At 40.7% G+C, this 19,948-nt stretch overlaps 1 protein-coding gene across 1 annotated transcript in view; it reads left to right on the forward strand.

Annotated features, from left to right (window-relative positions):
• Positions 1-19,948, forward strand: part of SPAG1 (sperm associated antigen 1) — a 66,813-nt gene that overhangs the window by 14,446 nt on the left and 32,419 nt on the right. Inside the window, exons 8-11 of the mRNA XM_034763379.1 lie at positions 4,017-4,147; positions 4,888-4,994; positions 8,764-8,926; positions 19,506-19,925. Coding sequence (XP_034619270.1) covers positions 4,017-4,147; positions 4,888-4,994; positions 8,764-8,926; positions 19,506-19,925 — 821 coding nt within the window. The remainder of the gene's footprint in view (positions 1-4,016; positions 4,148-4,887; positions 4,995-8,763; positions 8,927-19,505; positions 19,926-19,948) is intronic.

Consider the following 19,948-nt stretch of genomic DNA (forward strand, 5'->3'; position numbering starts at 1 on the left):
TTTAAAAAGTCTTAAAATCCTTCAAGTCTGAATCAGTCTCTGATTCACCAAACAATTCATTAAACTCGGCTTCAGTCACAGCTGCACCTGAATTGTCATCGTAGATGTCGGCAGTGTCGTCTTCAGACTCAAATTCCTTCTCATCATCAGCCTCTGTTGTGTCATCATCAAATATGGCATCATCTTCTGACCCGTTGAGTACATTGCTGATACAGCATTTCCTAAATGATCTTTCTATCATTTCCGAGGGAATGGACACCTACGCATCCTTGATCCACTGGGCGACCAGATTGATTTCGGGCTTCGTAAGATTCCTGCCTTTTGTCAACTTCACCATGCCTGAGCACATCCAGTCAGACTACATTTTGTATAGCCTGTCTTTAAAGGGTTTGTTCAGGCAGACCTCAAGCGGTTGTAGAACTGAAGTTAAGCCTCCAGGTATTACAGCCAAATAGTTTTCATATTTTTGGCCACATTTTTCACCTCATCTGTCTTGTGTGCCCTGAACATGTCCCAAACGAGCATAGCAGGTTTCTTGAAAAGTGCTCCTGGTCTCTTATTCCACACTTTTTCCAGCCATTCATTAGTCCCACTTTCATCTATCCATCCCTTTTCGTGTGCAAGTACAATGGCACCAGCAGGAAATTTCATGTTTTTAGGCAAGGTTTTTCTTTTAAAAATCACAACAGGAGGGTGCTTTGATCCATTTGCCAAACACAATAAAACCACTGTAAAATGGATTTTTTCATGGCCAGTGGTTTTAATTAAAACTATTTTTGAACCAACACTGGTTACCGTTCTGTTGCTCGGGAGATCGAATGTCATTGGTGTTTTGTCCATATTTCCTATTTGTGACAATAAAATGCATATTCCTTTTGATATTTTATAATAAACCTTTGGAAGGATTCGATTTTTTTCTTCCAGATCTCTCGGCAGCTTTTGCACTATCTTTGTTTGCTGATGAAGACCGAGACCATAACGGTTCATGAAGCGAATACACTAACCTGCTGATGTGACAAATATTGACGGCTTTACTGATTTGTATTTGTCGTCTTTCGACATTTGCAGAGCATGCAGACGAATTCCAGTTCTAGTGACAATGTACCCATTTTGTCAACATTCAACAACCCAATTATTGAGATCTTTCTCTAGTTCAGGAAATGAAGCGCACCTTGTTGGACATTTTTTCTTGCTTCTTGGCATGTCTTTTAGTGTTGTTTTATTTTTTCGCCATTCTCTTACTTGCTTCTCATTGATACAGAATTCATGAGCAGCGGCGCAATTATTGTTTGTTTCTGCATATTCAACAACTTTAAGTTTGAATGCTGCGTGATAAGCAGACCTTTTTCTTTTGATTTCACCGTTGTTCATTTTAAATACTAGTATGAAAATAGATTATTATTATTGTAGTTATAGATTTTGTAGGACTTTATATAGGAATGTCACCTGCTTTATCATTGTCAAATTATTATTGTTCTTTGTTTATTTCAAAGCAGCCCTGTAGATTGGCATGTCTTTGGGGATAACAGGCTATTTCAATTTTATTAGAGATTCCATTGATTCTGCATGTTATATTTTCATATTGGCTCGAGACTTATGAGGTCCATTGGTAGAAATGCATGAAGAGATCAAATTACACAATAGTGGACTGACACCAGTGCTATAGTACTATCATTCATTGTATTTTTCTGATTGGTTTGTAAGGCATAGCTTTTTGTGAAATGCATTGGTCAAATGTTATGCAGATCTGCAGCACTGCTCTTTTAGTATTCCTTTCAAGCCAATCTAGTCCACTAAACAAAGCCTTTGCAACTTTAAAAGGCTGCAGTATTGACATCAATGAATGGGTCGGCAACCTTTGACTCCAAGCCCCTCAGCTCTCATTTGCTGGGAACGGCGAACCGCGGCCACAGGGAGCCGAGGGGCTCCATGCCTGCAAACGCTCCAGGTAAACGAAACGACAATGTATTAGATATTCAATTCAATGATTCCATAGAATTTAAAATCATCAAATTTTGGTGTAGACCCGTTTATAAGCCAACCCCCGCTCTTTGATGTGTCATTTTTTTACCAAAAATATTTGGCTTATGAACGAGTATATACAGTAAAAGAGCTGCATGATGCCAAATGAAATTCATTGTTGATAAATGCAACATATTATGTATTGGTATGAATAATTTCAACTAGTAATACACACTGTTGGGTTTTAATATAAGTATTAACTACTTAGGAAAATGACGGAGAATTATTGTGGACAGCTCCATTAGAACATCCTCTAAGTGATCTGTACTGGTCAAGAATGCAAAAATATTAAGATTGGGATACAAAATACCGCTGGGTTTCCACAGGATCTCTTCCTCCTTAAGTGTACAGGATAGACTATGCTCTGAAAATGAATCCTGTTGTGTAGTGAATGAAGTTGTTGTTGTTTGTGGGCCTCCTGCCTCATTTGTTACAAAAGTTGGAAGATGTGTGGCGGGGAAATGCAGGAAGATAAAGTATAGTCTTGTGGTTAAGGCAGTCGAATGGTACTCTGACGTTGGATTCTCTCCTTGCCGCTGCCACAAATGTCATGTGTGATGCTGAGCAAGTCTATAAACCAAAATTTTCACAGGTGGCCACTGTGTGTTCTTCATTTTGTGATTATGCAACTTGCAACACCTAGTCTGATTTGTGGAAGTGCTGAGCACTCACTGCTGCAATTGAAGTCAGTGGGAATTCTGCTCTGAACATATAATTGCTTACCATTTATTAGCACATTAAAAAAAAAGTCAGGCCCTAGGCTTTCTAAATTGGACATCAAAAATTGGTGGACATTTTGGTCTTAATTTCTGTGCCTCAGTTCCCTGTGTGTAAAATTTGGATAATAATACTACCTCCTCTCACAAGGGTGTTGGGAGGATAAATCTGTTAATGTATGTAAAGCAGTAAGATGCTATGATCTCACAGAAAAGTCTATGAGGAAATTAATTCTGTATTCAGTGTAGAATGGTTTGCAATAAATAAAGTGTGGGGCTACATATGAAATGATGAGGATAAAAATAAATATTGACTAGATACCCATTCGGTGAGCATCATTCATCCTTTGCACTGAATGAGGCAAAAATAGTATGTGATCACATAATTAAAGTAGTTATCATAATGCATACACAGGCAACCTTAATTCTGGTGTTTTCTATCTTTTGAGTGCTTAATTTTGGAACCTTAATGTTCTTTTACTGTAGTTTTTTGGGGTATAATATGGATATCAGGAATATCCACAGTTGCATTATATAAGATATTTATTTATTTGTTTGTTTATTAGAAGGAACATAAGCTCTCATTCTTCAGGGCCTGAGCTAACCGCTGATTTGCAGGGTTAGAAGAAACTTCCCCACATTTGACCACAATGTTTTGTTTAGTTTTTATTTTTTCCCACCTTCATCTGAAACATCTGGCTTTGGTCAGAGACAAGATAATATGCTGAATGGACTACTGGTCTGATCCAGTATGACAATTATTATTTACTTAAGTTTATAAATTCATAAAATTTGAATAAAATGTGTTTTAGAGTGGATTGATAGCAATTTTAAGTGACTACAGTCCTATCTAGTATACAGCCATATAGAATAAGGTCACTATAACCTGATTATTCTATACTGCATGTCCATCTTTTTTCCTCCTATATACCATCTACCCAGCCCTACCACTCCAAATTGAAAATAAAAAGTAGGTTTTGTTTTAGTCACCATAATTTACAAGAAAGATTTAATAAGAGACGAGGAGCCTCAAAGTTCTCTAAATTGTTTTAAGAGATGCATCACTTTTGTACAGAGCATGCTCTGGTGCAGTTCTATGTTGCCATGATTTTAAAATAAATTGATCTTGCATACTGTTTCACAGTCCTCTAGTTGAAATTGCATTGCTTAGTGATTTTAATTTTATTATATCTCTTTACAATTTAAAACTGACTTTAAGTTTTTGTATACTTTTGTTTTCTTTCTAGCATACAGCTCACTTTGTCTTGTCTTTTGCAGGAGCATATCAGTATTGCCCACTGTGGCAGCATATAATAACAGAGCTCAAGCAGAAATCAAACTTCAAAACTGGCATAATGCTTTTCAGGATTGTGAGAAAGTGTTAGATTTGGAGCCTGGCAACCTAAAAGGTGAGATGTAAACTTGGATTTCTCAGAATTTTATTTCTAGAGAAAAGTCTTTTTTCGGGGTGAGGGGTTGGGGGGAAACAGGCCTGGTTTATCATCCATTGACATCAATGGGAGATCTTTCCTTTGACTTCAGTTGTCAGACCTCAAATGTGGGGAAAAATAGTCCCAGATTAGCTCCGCCAAGCTAGTTTAAATGGCAGTTTGGGGATTTGTGCAGTTTTGTCCTGCCTATCTTTGATCCAAGATCCTAAGATTGGGCTGAAGTGACAATAGGATGATGGTGTGTGTTCAGATCATGCTTTCAAAATGATGATTGTTAGCCACATCATATTGGTGATATGCACTTTCTCCTAATATTCACAGAAAAGCACCTCTTTTAACAGGCTTAACAGCTGCATTAAAACAGCAGGTGCATGCTTTCTTACTAAGGTAAGTAATTGTAAATAGCTAACTAAACTTCTATGGAGAGAGTGGGACAAATTGGAAAATTATTAAGAGGAATGATAGTTCATGTATCACCGTATAAATGTAGGGTATAACATATCAAATTATGTAATTAGAAAAAATCAGTAACTTAATACATAGCCATTATGAAGTGGATGCAAGGCTTTATGAAATTTAATGCAGAATTGTTTTGTACTTCACATTGTACTTTCTCTGATTAAATGTGAATTAATTGTGGTCTGCAGTATAATTTAGAACAATACAATATAAATAGTGTGTTCTTTGTTAATTTGTAGCTCTTATGCGCCGTGCCACTGTACACAAGCATCTACAGAATTACCAGGCAGCTATAGAGGACTTGGCCAAAGTATTACATGTTGAACCAGAAAATGCCATAGCTAAGGTAAAGACAAGTAACTCTGTGTATTTCTAAAATGAAGGTGTGTTTATAGAACAAGATGCATGTTGCTTGCATTGTGTTTGATGTGAGATAAAAGTGATATACTATAGTATTATAATAGATGTATATCTAGTCACTTTTTATTCAGGCAAACGCCACTGAAAAGTTCTGTTTGGCTCACTGACTTCACTTTTCTGAATGAATTTACTTTATGTTGAGCTCTGGGCTTCTACTTTTTTATAATGGCAAATACAGTATGAGATATGAACCATAAAAGATTGTATCTTAAAATACTTGTTAAAATGTTAATATATAATACATATTTTAAATGACTATTTTTAAAAAAGGACCTAAACAATATAATCCTGTTTGTGACTACAGATGAGATGGTAATTATGATAAAAAGGCATGACTGATTTATGTGCCTAGTCTTATAGTCCAGTGGGTCTCAAACTTTTTTTTCCACGAACCACTTGAAAATTGCCGAGTGTCTTGGCGGACCACTTAATGATCTTTCCAAATGTTGTTTGTACCATTAGCTAACAATTGTAAAGTGCTTTGGATAAAAGCGCTATATAAAAAAAACCCTTAATAATAAAAAACGTTTTTTTTTTGCTCTACAAATAAAAGCACACAACTCACATTTTAATATCAGTAGTCTTATCTTTCTAATGCAGTGGATGTGCCATCTCCTCCCTGCCGCGGTAGCCCCTGAACTGGGGCTGGGAAGGAGGGGGGTCTCTCCCCGGCAGCTGCAGCCCTGGAGCTGGGGAAAGTCGCCTCTTTCTCTGGCCACTGCAGCCCTTCACATCCCAAATTCAGCACACACCCTCTTCTCACCCCACTGCACCCTCCCACCTACACCCTAATCACCCCAAGGCCACCACCTCACATGTGCGTCTTCATTCTAGTAAAGCCACGCCTGTGGATCACCACTAATTAGGTGGGTGGCCCTTCAGTCTCTCATGTGTGGCTGCCCAGGTGCGCACCTTAGAGGGAACTATCCGAGGACCACCTGAATGGAGCGTGGTCCACAGACCACAATTTGAGAACCTCTGATATAGTCAGTTGTAGAGGAGGCATTGCTGAATCATTTCTGAGAGTTCTTTCCAAAAACTAAAGCTTGTTATCTTGTCTCCTTACCATTATTAATATTTACATTTTACTAGGAATTATCAATAACAGTTAAAATTAAACCTCAGTAATTCACACTTTACTGTTCTGCTTTCTCTGTATTTCACACACACACAATGGCAGTCTTCCTCCTCTTCTCAGCAAAGATTTGGTAGAAACAACTGTGGCTAGATCTGATGTTACTAAGATTTCATATCTCCTTGTTTAATTTTACTTATTAATTTCCCAAAATAAGGAGTTTCCAGTTATTTTTATAGGCTTTAATGTTCTGATCATCCAATAAGGTTCTGAGCATCTCTGGAGATGTGTTGAGCACTGTCAACTCCCATTGACTTTCATGGGTGAGGAATGCACCAGGCTACTTTGCAGCCTCACAGGATCAGGCCCTAAATCCACACACACTATGAAAACATAAAACTTACAGAATAAATTCATAACAGTTAACCACCCTTGTCTCCAAAGGGCCGAAGAATAGAATGTCCTTTCCAGTATGCCCTTAAAGTCAACAAACAAAGGGTTTTGTTGGACCAGGGTAGGAAGTTTGCTCAAGGACTGAAGTTCCTTCACTGTCAAGGCCCAGCCTGCAGCCTTCTTGTGTATACCAGGAGGCTGTTGGCTTGAGTGTCGTGACTAACCATCAGTGCAAATTAGCAAGGTTCTGTTGTGCCTCAATCTCATTACAGTAACTCCTCGCTTAATGTTGTAGTTGTGTTCTTGAAAAATGCGACTAAGCGAAATGATGTTAAGCGAATCCAATTTTCCCGTAAGAATTAATGTAAATGCGGGGGTTGGGTTCCAGGGAAATTTTTTTCATTGCCTGCTAGTACGGTACTTTGTCCACTACTTGCGGGATTCTCTGGAAGAGCAGTCCGTCGTAGCTAGCGGGTGGGGACTTGGAACCAGGGTGGTCCAGCAGCCCCCCTATCAGCTCCACTCCACGCCCCGTGCCTCCCACCCACTGGTGGGCCCCACGGAGCAGTGCTTCTCCCCCTTCTCCCCCCCGTGCCTCCTGAACACAGCGAAACAGCTGTTTCACCACATTCAGGATGGGGGAGGCGCTGATCTGTGGAGGCTGCGGGCGGGAGGCTCTGGGTGTGTGTGTGGAGGGGAGCTAATAGAGGGGCTGCCAGCCCACCCTAGTTTCAACCCAAAACAATGTTATAAGCAAACATTGCACAACTTTAAAGGAGTATGTTCCCTAATAGATCAGCAACGTAACAACGTTAACTGGGACGACGTTAAGTGAGGAGTTACTATCACAAAAATCTCCACAGTAATACAGTAATGTTTTTTTAGGATTAAATAGGAATGTGGCAAATGATAGAAAATGCAAAAAGTTTGCCAGAAAATTGCTAGATTTTATTTTTGTTTGTGTGGTAATGGTGACCTCAAGTTGTCATTTAGGTATCAGGTAAATCACAAGTTCATCATTTCAAATAAAATTGTTACTTTGCTTAACAGCACCATTTAAACATCAGAAGTTAAACGAGCATTAAGTATTAGAAAGCGTATAAGATATTGCACTCATTTCTTTAGCAGAATAAGGTGTTTTGTTTTGTTTTTTCTTTTGAAAACACACTTTCTCTTACTTTTCTTTAGTAGAGACTTAGTGTAGAGAAAGTGTGTGTAGTCAAAAATGTGGTGTAATCCACAAAGGGGCATTCTCCTCTGGTAATCTCAGAATGTGTATGGTAGGTTGAAGAAAATCTATACTCAGGATAGCTCTACTCAAATGCAGCATTTGCTTTGCAGAGAAGTCTTGCTTTAGCAAGTTTTACAATTGGGTTAATTAAGTTAAGTGGCTTGCCTGAGAGTATGCAATTAATGACTTATTTGATAATGGGAACAAAGTTCTTGAATTCTAATAATTAGCTGTAACCTCTAGGACATATGTCAAATCTGGCCTTTTAGAAGCTTTTTTACAAACAGAAATTAGCAGCTTTAGAATTCCTCTGGTATTTTTCATATGGTTATGATAATGAAATAAATGGGAGAATTGTAGCTCTTGTAAGACCAGCATTACTTTTCATCAGTCAGCAGTGTGCTTCTACTAGACTCTGCAAGAAATTATCATTTCCTATGGTTGATCCTAGCTGTTAGTTTAACTATTTGAAAAGAAAACAGAAGTCCCTAGCAGACATTGGGCTCTCTGTACTGTGGATTTTGATTAAACTATTTTTAGACCTTTTCTAAAGTTCCAGTGTAGTAATCCATTGTCTTTAGGCTTTAAATCTGTTAGTCTATGACCTTGTAGACTATGCCAGTTAGTTCCATTGTCAGTGTTGCACTGTCTACACACAGAGGTAGATAGACACAATCTATGTTCCAAAGAATTTATTAACAAATGGTTCCTATGGATTTGTATAATATGTATATGCAGTAGGCATTGGATATAGCATTGGAATGGCAGTCAGAAACAGTTTAGTCCTAATCCCAGTTCTGAAACTGACTCACTATATAGTCTTGAAGTCATTTAACCTATCTCTGTTTTCTTATTTTTAAGGTAATACTGAGTAATTATTTCAGAGGTGTGTTGTAGGCATCATTTAGACAATGGAAAGAGTTTTGCAAAGGTAGAACACTATCTAAATGCTAATTTTTAAAGACTTTTAAAATTGCTATTATTGCAATCCTGCAGAAAAATCTGTCAGATATTGAGCAGAAGCTGAAAGATTTAGAGCCTGTATCTGAGACTCACACCAAAGGAAAAAGAATAGTTATTCAAGATATCGAGGAGTCGGATGGTGATGAAGAAAGAGGAGGAAATGGAGAAGAACATGAAAGTGGCAGTGGAGATAAAAGTAATATGTTTGTCTATGTAATTGTTACCTGGGATATCGATCTTGGCAATTTGAAGGTTTTAAGCAGTGTGAATGTCCAACTCTCACTGAATCTTTAGCCCAGTTTTTTCCCCCCCTAACTTTGCAGTGGCACCCAAGGTCATAGAACCACTTTTTAATTTATTTTTCCCACTCTTTTGAGGATTGTTATCCCATTTACTTCCAGTATCGCTTTCCATTAGCCTGGACTACTGGGTCCTTGATAACTGAGAAGGACACAGCCCTCCAGTTAAATCTTATGGTGCATCTCCATACCCTCCCCTTTTAGGCCTTTATGCCATGTCTGAATTCTCTCTCTGCTCAATCTGAGTCTTTTTTAGAGATCCTTCTCACAAGTATTTTACTATGAGAACTTGTTGCTTTCCTGTTAGAGATTAGAATAATAGGCAAAGTTAAAAGGGTTACATGGTAATGTCTTGTAGCAGGTCATTTAGCCCTCATTCACTCACTTTGGTACCCAGTACATTTATTTTTTTTGTCTCCCCCATTCCAGTGAATTTGTTCATCTCATCCACCTATTGTATCTTGTCTTTTTTAGATTATAAACTGGCACAGGGACTGTAATTTATTATTTGTTTGTACCTTGCCTAGCACAGTGGGGTCCAACTTGGTTATGGCCTTTAAGCACTACTACCATATAAATGTTAATAATAGCTCTTCCTTAGTGCAGTTTAGGAGGAAAGACTGCAATTGTCTCCATTCCCATGGCTAGTACACAGGCTGTCATTTGTGTAGGATTAGATTTCTCAAGGTGACCCCAAATGCTACAATCTTTCCTCAGAACTGATTCTGTGCTCTTCATCCTCAGAATATTGTCTTCCACAGTCTGAAAATAACAGTTGATATAAAAGAGAGACAAAGTGGATGCGGTAATATCTTTTATTGGACCAGCTTCTGTTGGTGAGAGAGATAAGCTCCCCAACAGAAGTTGGTCAAATAAAAGATATTACTTCATCCACCTTGTCTCTCTAATATCTTGGAACCAACCAACATGGTTAAACAACAATGCATACAATTGATATGAAGTATCTGCTATTCTAGCTCATCTGTTATTCCTGCTTTTGCTTTGCATGTGGCACCTTGGGTGTTCACCAAGCTCTTGAAGGTTGGTATCTTTGTTCCTGTCTCCTCTGCCAGGTGTTATATGCCTGTGGTAAAGAATCCCAGAGTCACTTTCTTCTGATGCTGACAAGAAACTTCATTTGAACAAGGGGAAAAGAATTATCCCAAAGCTACTCTCTGTCTCTTTCTGCTTTACTGTAGATCTTCTGCATAGAATCTTCCCAATTCCCTACTGCCTGGATTCCTGCATCAGATTTAAGAATTGGTATTTTCCTCTCTTCTTATTAGAGAGTACATAGAATGCTCTAGGTCTGGGCTGATGACAAATAAAATGATCTCTTCTATAGCTTGATTACTCAAGTCCTGTCTTGTTTGATTAGGTAATTTAAAAAAAAAATTAAGTCAGGAACAACTTGGGCATTATAGATTCTGCATTTTCATATAATCTTCTGAAATATTGACTAGTTTGCACAATCGGGAATCAATACTTAAAAATATGAGGGCATGAAAAATTCTTGTGGGATCATTGGGCACCTCTGCATGTCAGTTAAGATAAAAGGAAAACCCAGCATCTAGGCTGATGGTACCAAGGCATACAAAATTATTAGAGGGTACAGTTGCCTTATTGATATTTTCAAGGGTCAAAATTTCTGTTATATAAGAACAACCATACTAGGTCAGACCAAAAGTCTGTCTAGCCCAGTATCCTGTCTTCCAACAGTGGCCAATGCCAGGTGCCCCAGAGGGAATAAACAGAACAGAACATTTGGTGACCCCTAGTTCTTGTTTTATATGAGAGAATAAATAACACTTCCTTATTTACTTTCTCCACACCAGTCATGATTTTATAGACCTCATATCCCCCCTTAGTCGTCTCTTTTCCAAGCTGAAAAGTCCCAGTCTTATTAATTGCTCCTCATATGGAAACCGTTCACACCCCTAATAATTTTTGTTGCCCTTTTCTGAACCTTTTCCAATTCCAATTTTTGAGATTGGGGTGATCATATCTGCATGCAATATTCAAGATGTGGGCATACCATGGATTTATATAGAGGCAATATATTTTCCATCTTATTATCTATCCCTTTCTTATTGATTCCCAACATTCTGTTCGCTTTTTTGACTGCCGCTGCACATTGAGTGGATGTTTTCAGAGAGCTATCCACAATGACTCCAAGATCTCTTTCTTGAGTGGTAACAGCTAATTTAGCCCCCATCATTTTATATGTATAATTGGGATTATGTTTTCCAGTGTGCATTACTTTGCATTTATCAACACTGAATTTCATCTGCCATTTTGTTGACCAGTCACCCAGTTTTGTGAGATCCTTTTGTAGCTCTTCGCAGTCTGCATGGGACTTAACTATGTTGAATAGTTTTGCATCATCTGCAAATTTTGCCACTTCACTGTTTACCCCCTTTTCCTTTCCATTTCTGAACATGTTGAATAGGACTGGTCCCCGTACAGACCCCTGGGGGACACCACTGTTTACCTCTCTCCATTCTGAAAACTGACCATTTAGTCCTATCTTTTGTTTCCTATCTTTTAGCTAAATACCAGTCCATGAGAGGACTTTTCCTGTTATCCCAGGACCGATTACTTTGCTTAAGAACCTTTCGTGAATAACCGTGTCAAAGGCTTTCTGAAAATCTAAGTACACTATATCCACTGGATTCCCCCTTGTCCACATGCTTGTTGACCCCCTCAAAGAATTCTAGTATATTGGTGAGGCATGATTTCCCTTTACAAAAACTATGTTGACTCTTCCCAAACAAATTATGTTCATCTATGTGTCTGACAATTTTGTTCTTTACTATAGTTTCAAGCAGTTTGCCTGGTATTGAAGTCAGGCTTATTGCCCTGTAATTGCCAGGATCACTTCTGGAGCCCTTTTTAAAAATTGGCATCACATTAGCTATCCTCCAGTCATTTGGTACAGAAGCTGATTTAAATGATAGTTTACAGACTACAGTTAATAGTTCTTCAATTTCATATCTGAGGGCTGGTCCACACTAACCCCCCAGTTCAAACTAAGATACACAACTTCAGCTACGTGAATAACGTAGCTGAAGTCGAAGTATCGTAGTTCGAACTACAAGTTACTTACCACGGGTCCACACGCGGCAGGCAGGCTCCCCCGTCGACTCCGCGTACTCTTCTCGCGGAGCAGGAGTACCGGTGTCGACGGCGAGCACTTCTGGGATCGATTTATCGTGTCTAGACAAGACGCGATAAATCGATCCCAGAAGATCGATTGCTTACCGCCGAACCCGGAGGTAAGTATAGACATACCCTAAGGGTATGTCTACACTACGGGATTAATCCGAATTTATATAATTCGAATTTGGGAAACAGATTGTATAAAGTCGAATGTATGCGGCCACACTAAGCACATTAATTCGGCGGTATACGTCCAAGTACCGGGGCTAGCGTCGATTTCTGGAGCGTTGCACTGTGGGTAGCTATCCCATAGCTATCCCATAGTTCCCGCAGTCTCCCGCGCCCATTGGAATTCTGGGTTGAGATCCCAGTGCCTGATGGGACAAAAAACATTGTTGCAGGTGGTTCTGGGTACAGCCTCACCCCTCCCTCCCTCCCTGCATGAAAGCAACGGACGGCAGACAACCATTTCGCACCTTTTTTCCTGGGTGAACACTGCAGACTCCATACCATGGCAAGCATGGAGCCCGCTTAGCTCAAGACAGCAGTCATGAACATTAAAAACACCTCGCGCGTTCTCGTGGAGTTTATGCTGAGCCAGGACCAGAAAAACGAGGCGAGGAGGCAGCGGTGGCGGCAGCGCAGCAACAAGCGTGATGAGGACATGGACACGGACACAGAATTCTGTCAAACCACGGGCCCCGGTGCTTTGGAGATCATGTTGTTAATGGGGCAGGTTCTATCCATGGAACTCCGATTCTGGGCAAGGGAAACAAGCACAGACTGGTGGGACTGCATAGTGTTGCAGGTGTGGGATGATTCCCAGTGGCTGTGGAACTTTCGCATGCGTAAGGGCACTTTCATGGAACTTTGTGACTTGATGTCCCCTGCTCTGAAACGCCAGAATATCAAGATGAGAGCAGCCCTCACAGTTGAGAAGTGCGTGGCGATAGCCCTGTGGAAGCTTGCAACGCCAGACAGCTACCGGTCAGTCGGGAATCAATTTGGAGTGGGCAAATCTACTGTGGGGGCTGCTGTGATGCAAGTAGCCAAAGCAATCACTCAGGTGCTGCTACGAAAGGTAGTGACTCTGGGAAATGTGCAGGCCATAGTGGATGGCTTTGCTGCAATGGGATTCCCTAACTGTGGTGGGGCGATAGATGGAACCCATATCCCTATCTTGGCACCGGAGCACCAGGGTACCCAGTACATAAACTGCAAGGGGTACTTTTCAATGGCGCTGCAAGCACTTGTGGATCACAAGGGACGTTTCACCAACATCAACGTGGGCTGGCCGGGAAGGGTTCATGACGCTCGCGTCTTCAGGAACACTACTCTGTTTAAAGGGCTGCAGCAAGGGACTTACTTTCCAGACCAGAAAATAACCGTTGGGGATGTTGAAATGCCAATAGTTATTCTTGGGGACCCAGCCTACCCCTTAATGCCATGGCTCATGAAGCCATATACAGGTAGCCTGGACAGGAGTCAGGAGCTGTTCAACTACAGGCTGAGCAAGTGCAGAATGGTGGTAGAATGTGCATTTGGCCGTTTAAAAGGTCACTGGCATTCATTATTGACTCTCTCAGACCTCAGCCAAACCAATCTCCCCATTGTTATTTCTGCTTGCTGCGTGCTCCACAATCTCTGTGAAAGTAAGGGGGAGACCTTTATGGCGGGGTGGGAGGCTGAGGCAAATCGCCTGGCTGCTGATTACGCGCAGCCAGACACCAGGGCGATTAGAAGAGCACACCAGGAAGCGCTGTGCATCAGAGAAGCTTTGAAAACCAGTTTCATGACTGGCCAGGCTACAGTGTGAAATATCTGTTTGTTTCTCCTTCATGAAAACCCGCCCCCTTTATTGACTCATTCTCTGTAAGGAACCCACCCTTCCCCTTCTCCCAGCTTGCTTTCAAACCAAATAAAGTCACTATCATTTAAAAATCATTTATTCTTTATTAATAGATTATAAAAAGAGGGAGGGAACCCGGGTGGGGTTTGGAGGAGGATCGGTGGGAAGGAAAAGGCCACTAAAAAAAGGTTAAAAAAATGACAGCCTTTTGCTTGGGCTGTCCACTGGGGTGGAATGGGAAGGTGTACGGAGCCCCCCGCCCCCCGCGTTCTTACACGTCTGGGTGAGGAGGATATGGAACATGGGGAGAGGGACTGTAGCGGCACTCTGTTTTCCTGCAGCCGTTCCTGAAGCTCCACCAGACGCCGGAGCATGTCTGTTTGCTCACGCAGCAGCCCCAGCGTTGCATCCTGCCTCCTCTGATCTTCCTGCCACCACCTCTCATCTCGAGCGTCTCTCCTGTCCTCACGTTGGTCCCTACTGTCCTTATGTTGGTCCCTCCTGTCCTCACGTTCACTGGCTTCTTTCCTATACTTTGAAACCGTGTCCTTCCACTCATTCAGATGAGCTCTGTCACTGCAGGTGGATTCCATGATTTCTGCGAACATCTCGTCTCGCGTCTTCTTTCTCCGACGCCTTATCTGTGATAGCCTTCGGGACGGAGGAGGGAGGCTTGAAGAATTTGCAGCTGCTGTAGGGAGGGAAAAAAAGAGAGAATTTTTTTAAAAGATACATTTTGCAGAACAATGCTTATACTCTTTCACGGTGACCAACACTATTCACATTACATAGCACATGTGATTTCTGTGCAAGGTCGCATTTTGCCTCTTAATACTGAGTGCCTGTGGCTTTGCTGCTAGAGATCACAGGTCCGGGCAACAGAATTCGGCTTGCATGCGGCCATGGTAAGCCATTGTCTTTCGGCTTCTGCGCCCTCCTTTCCCACATACCAAGCAAAGCCCGTTGAGTGCTGCGGTTTTTCTGTTAACATTCAGCAGCAGCAGAAAACAAACTAACCACCCCCCACCCCCCATCCAATTCTCTGGATGATCGCTGTACCCCTCCCCCCACCGCGTGGCTGGTAACAGGGAAGATCCCTGCTAGCCAAACGCGAAAAGCTCAGGGCCAATTTCCCCCCCTGCGCTTGGCTAACTGCAGGGAAGGATTTCTTTTCAGCCACAGGCAAACAGCCCAGTAGGAACGGCCACCTCTGTCCCCTTAATTAAGTTTCCGTATTTCAACCAGGTTACCATGAGCGATATCACTCTCCTGAGGATTACACAGCAAGATAAAGATAAAGAACGGATGTTGCAAGATAAAGAACGGATGTTGCTTGAATGCCAGCAAGCACCGGGACCATACGCTGCCAGGCTTTGTCAGGCAATGATACCAGATTACTTGCTGCAAGCATGGCGTGGTCAAGTGTCCTACCATGGAGGACGGAATAAAGCTGCACTGCCCAGAAACCTTGTGGCAAGGCTTTTGGGGTACCTCCAGGAGTCCCTGGAGGATTTCCGCTCCATCCCCAGACACGTTAACAGACTTTTCCAGTAGCTGAACTGGCCGCGAATGCATCCCAAGTCCTCAGGGCAAAGTAATCATTAAAAAACGCTTGCTTTTAAAACAAGTTTGATATTTTAAAAGGTAAACTCACCTGAGGTCCCTTCCATGGGGTCATGGTCTTGGATACTGGGTTGGGAGGGTACTTCAGTCAGGCTGAGAAAAAGATCCTGGGTGTTAGGGAGAACGGAGTGCTGGGTGCTCTCTGCAAGCTCGTCGTCCTCCTCCTCCTCCTCCTCCTCTTCCCCATCCGCAGAATCCTCAGGTGTAGCTGATGAGACTATCCCCGACCCGGAATCCACGGTCACAGGTGGGGTAGTGGTGGCGGCCCCCCCCTAGAATTGCATGCAGCTCGGTGTAGAAGCGGCATGTCCGCGGCTCTGACCTGGAGCGACCGTTTGCCTCCTTTGTTTTTTGATAGGCTTGTCTGAGCTCCTTGACTTTCACGCGGCACTGATCTGAGTCCCTATTCTGACCTCTCTCCATCATGCCCTTGGAGATTTTTTCAAAAGTTTTGGCATTTCATCTTTTCGAACGAAGTTCTGCTAGCACTGAATCCTCTCCCCATATAGCGATCAGATCCAGTACCTCCCGCACAGTCTATGCTGGTGCTCTTTTTCGATTATCGGCCTGCATGGTTACCTGTGCTGATGAGCTATCTGTGGTCACCTGTGCTCTCCACGCTGGGCAAACAGGAAATGAAATTCAAATATTCCCGGGGCTTTTCCTGTCTACCTGGCCAGTGCATCCGAGTTCAGATTGCTGTCCAGAGCGGTCACAATGGTGCACTGTGGGATAGCTCCCGGAGGCCAATACCATCGAATTGCGGCCACACTAACCCTAATTCGAAATGCTAAAATCGATTTTGGTGCTACTCCGCTCGTCGCGGTGGAGTACAGAAATCGATTTAAAGAGCCCTTTATTTCGAATTAAATGGCGTCGTTGTGTGGACGGGTGCAGGGTTAATTCGAATTAAGGCTGCTAAATCCGAATTAAAGTCGTAGTGTAGACCAGGCCATAGTTCCTTCAGAACTCTTGGGTCAGTACCATCTGGTCCTGATGACTTATTACTCTTTAGTTTATCAATGTGTTCCAAAACCTTTTGTAATGAATAAAATTAAATATCTACATACTATGGTGATAGGCTCTTCTGATAGATGAAGAATTTGTCTAAGGTTACATCTGATACAATGATTTTGTGGTTTTTCTTATCTTCTGGACATTGTTTAAAGCTAATTTTAGGGTTAATTTTCATTATTGTCTGTCTTTAATCTGAACTCATATAAGGCTATGCTTTGTCCTTATGTTTACCTTTCATATGAAACCTCTTTTTATTGAGCTATATTGATATATTACAAGAAGACGGATTAAAAATGTCTCCTTTCCATGTTATTTATGGGGACTTCGGATGGGTACCTAGGGTTACCTAGGGAGGTGGTGGAATCTCCATCCTTAGAGGTTTTTAAGGCCCGGCTTGACAAAGCCTTGGCTGGGATGATTTAGTTGGTGTTGGTTCTGCTTTGAGCAGGGGATTGGACTAGATGACCTCCTGAGGTGTCTTCGAACTCTAATATTCTATGATATTCTAGGGTTGTCAATTGCAGTTAATTCATGTGATTAACTCAAAAAGATTAATTACAATTAAAAAAAATTAATCACAATTAATTGCAGTTTTAATCCCACTGTTAAACAATAATAGGATAGCAATTGAAATGCATTAAATATTTTGGATATTTTTTTATAGTTTCAAATATATTGATTTCAGTTACAACACAGAATACAAAGTGTACAGTGCTCACCTTATATTTTTTTATTACAAATATTTGCACTGTAAAAATGATAAACAAAAGAAATAGTATTTTTCAGTTAATCTCATATAAGGACTGTAGAGCAATCTATTTATTGTGCAAGGGAAATTTACAAATGTAGATTTTTGTTTTGTTTTGTTACAAAAGGGGAAGGATAACTCAGTGGTTTGAGCATTGGCCTACTAAACCCAGGGTTGTGAGTTCAATCCTTGAGGGGGCCAGTTGGGGATCTGGGGCAAAATCAGTACTTGGTCCTGCTAGTGAAGGCAGGGTGCTGGACTCAATGACCTTTCAAGGTCCCTTCCAGTTCTAGGAGATGGGATATCTCCTATAATTATAAAAACAAAACAATGTAAAACTTTAGAGCCTACGAGTCCACACAGTCCTACTTCTTGTTCAGCCAATTGCTAAGACAAACAAGTTTGTTTACATTTACAGGAGATAATGCTGCCTGCTTCTTATTTACAATGTCACCTGAAAGTGAGAACAGGTGTTCGCATGGCATTATTGTAGCTCGTGTTGCAAGGTATTTACATGCCAGATACGCTAAATATTCGTATGCCTCTTCGTGCTTCGGCCATGATTCAAGAGGACATGCTTCCATGCTGATGACGCTTGTTAAAAAAATAATGCGTTAATTAAAGTAGTGACTGAACTCCTTGGGAGAGAATTGTATGTCTCCTGCTCTGTGTTTTACCTGCATTCTGCCATATATTTTATGTTATAGCAGTCTCGGATGATGACTCAACACATGTTTGATTTTAAGAACACTTTCACAGCAGATTTGACAAAATGCTAAGAAGGTGCCAATGTGAGATTTCTAAAGATAGCTACAGCACCGGACCCAAGGTTTAAGACTCTGAAGTGCCTTCCAAAATCTGAGAGGGAGGAGATGTGGAACATGCTTTCAGAAGTCTTAAAAGAGCAACACTCTGATGTGGAAACTACAAAATCCAAACCACGAAAAGAGAAAATCAGCCTTTTGCTGATGGCATCTGACTCAGATGATGAAAATGAACATGCATTGGTCCATATTGCTTTGGGTCATTATTGAGCAGACACCATCATCAGCATGAATGCATATCCTCTGGAATGGTGGTCGAAGCATAAAGGGACATATGATTCTTTAGTGCATCTGGCACGTAAATATCTTGCGACACCCGCTACAACAGTGCCATGCGAATACCTGTTCTCACTTCCAGGTGACACTGTAAAGAAGAAGTGGGCAGCATTATCTCCTGCAAATATAAACAAGCTTGTTTGTCTGAGCGATTGGCTGAATAAGAAGTAGGACTGAGTGGACTTGTGGGCTCTAAAGTTTTACATTGTTTTGTTTTTGAGTGCAGTTATTTTTTCTACATAATTCTACAACTGTAAGTTCAATTTCCATGATAAAGAAATTGCACTAAAGTACTTGTCTTAGGTGAATTGAAAAATACTATTTCTTTTGTTTTTTATAGTGCAAATATTTGTAATAAAAAATAAATATAAAGTGAGCACTCTACACTATATTCTGTTTTGTAATTGAAATCAATATATTTGCAACTGTAGAAAACATGCAAAATATTTAAATGGTATTCTATTATTAACAGTGCAATTAATCGCAATTAATTTTTTTAATCGCTTGATAGTTCTAATATTTTCTCATGAACTATCAGTAAAACAATTTAATTTGGTGCTGATGTATTAATTCTAACATGACAAGTAATTTGATTTGCTGATTGAAAAACTGTAAATCTGCATTTTCATGTAAATTAAAGTATCAGCTTTTTATTTAGCATTCAGTATTTAAGTGGTTAAATTCAAGGTAAATTCTCTACCATTCCATTATGTAAGAAAAGGGGGGCTATAAGTTGTTCTTCAGCAAGGAGAAAACAGATTTGACAAGAAAGTATTACATTCTTACTATGTATTGCAAACTGTTTATTACTAGAAATTAATCTGTGTTCTGAGAATGTTTTCTGTGACAAATCAATTTTTATAAATGAAGACTCTTGAAGTATTTTATGCTGTGGACTTTGGTATACACCCCTCCTTTGCCTTTACAATAGTTCCTTCCAATGATGCAAACTCTGACCTAGCTGATTAACTTCCTTGTAGAAACTGGTGTACTACTCGGAGGCAAGATTGCAACTAAAAGTGAAATGGGGAATGTACAAAAAAAGTTTTCCAGCAAAGGAGATGGCTGTAAGTCAGAGACGCAGAAGCAGAGTGAATACACTGAGAGTAGAGTAAAAAAAGACGTATCAGAGAAAAAGACAATTGAACATTTACCAGACCATGAAGGTGAAGTTAATGGTTATCTAAATGGTAAAAAAAAGAATGAAAGCAATGATCTGAAGAAGGAGACTTCCAGTTCACATGGGACAGAATCTTCATCCGCTGGGAAAAGCATTTCTAATTTGCTTCCTCCTACTGCAGCAAAACTGAAAAGTGAAGGAAATGAGTTATTTAAGAATGGGCAATTTGGAGAGGCTGTGCTGAGGTACTCAGAGGCCATTGAAAATGTCATCAATTCAGGTGAGTTGTGATACCTTATGAAA

The sequence above is a fragment of the Trachemys scripta genome, chromosome 2 (assembly GCF_013100865.1).
Source record: "Trachemys scripta elegans isolate TJP31775 chromosome 2, CAS_Tse_1.0, whole genome shotgun sequence".
Lineage (NCBI taxonomy): Eukaryota > Metazoa > Chordata > Testudines > Emydidae > Trachemys > Trachemys scripta.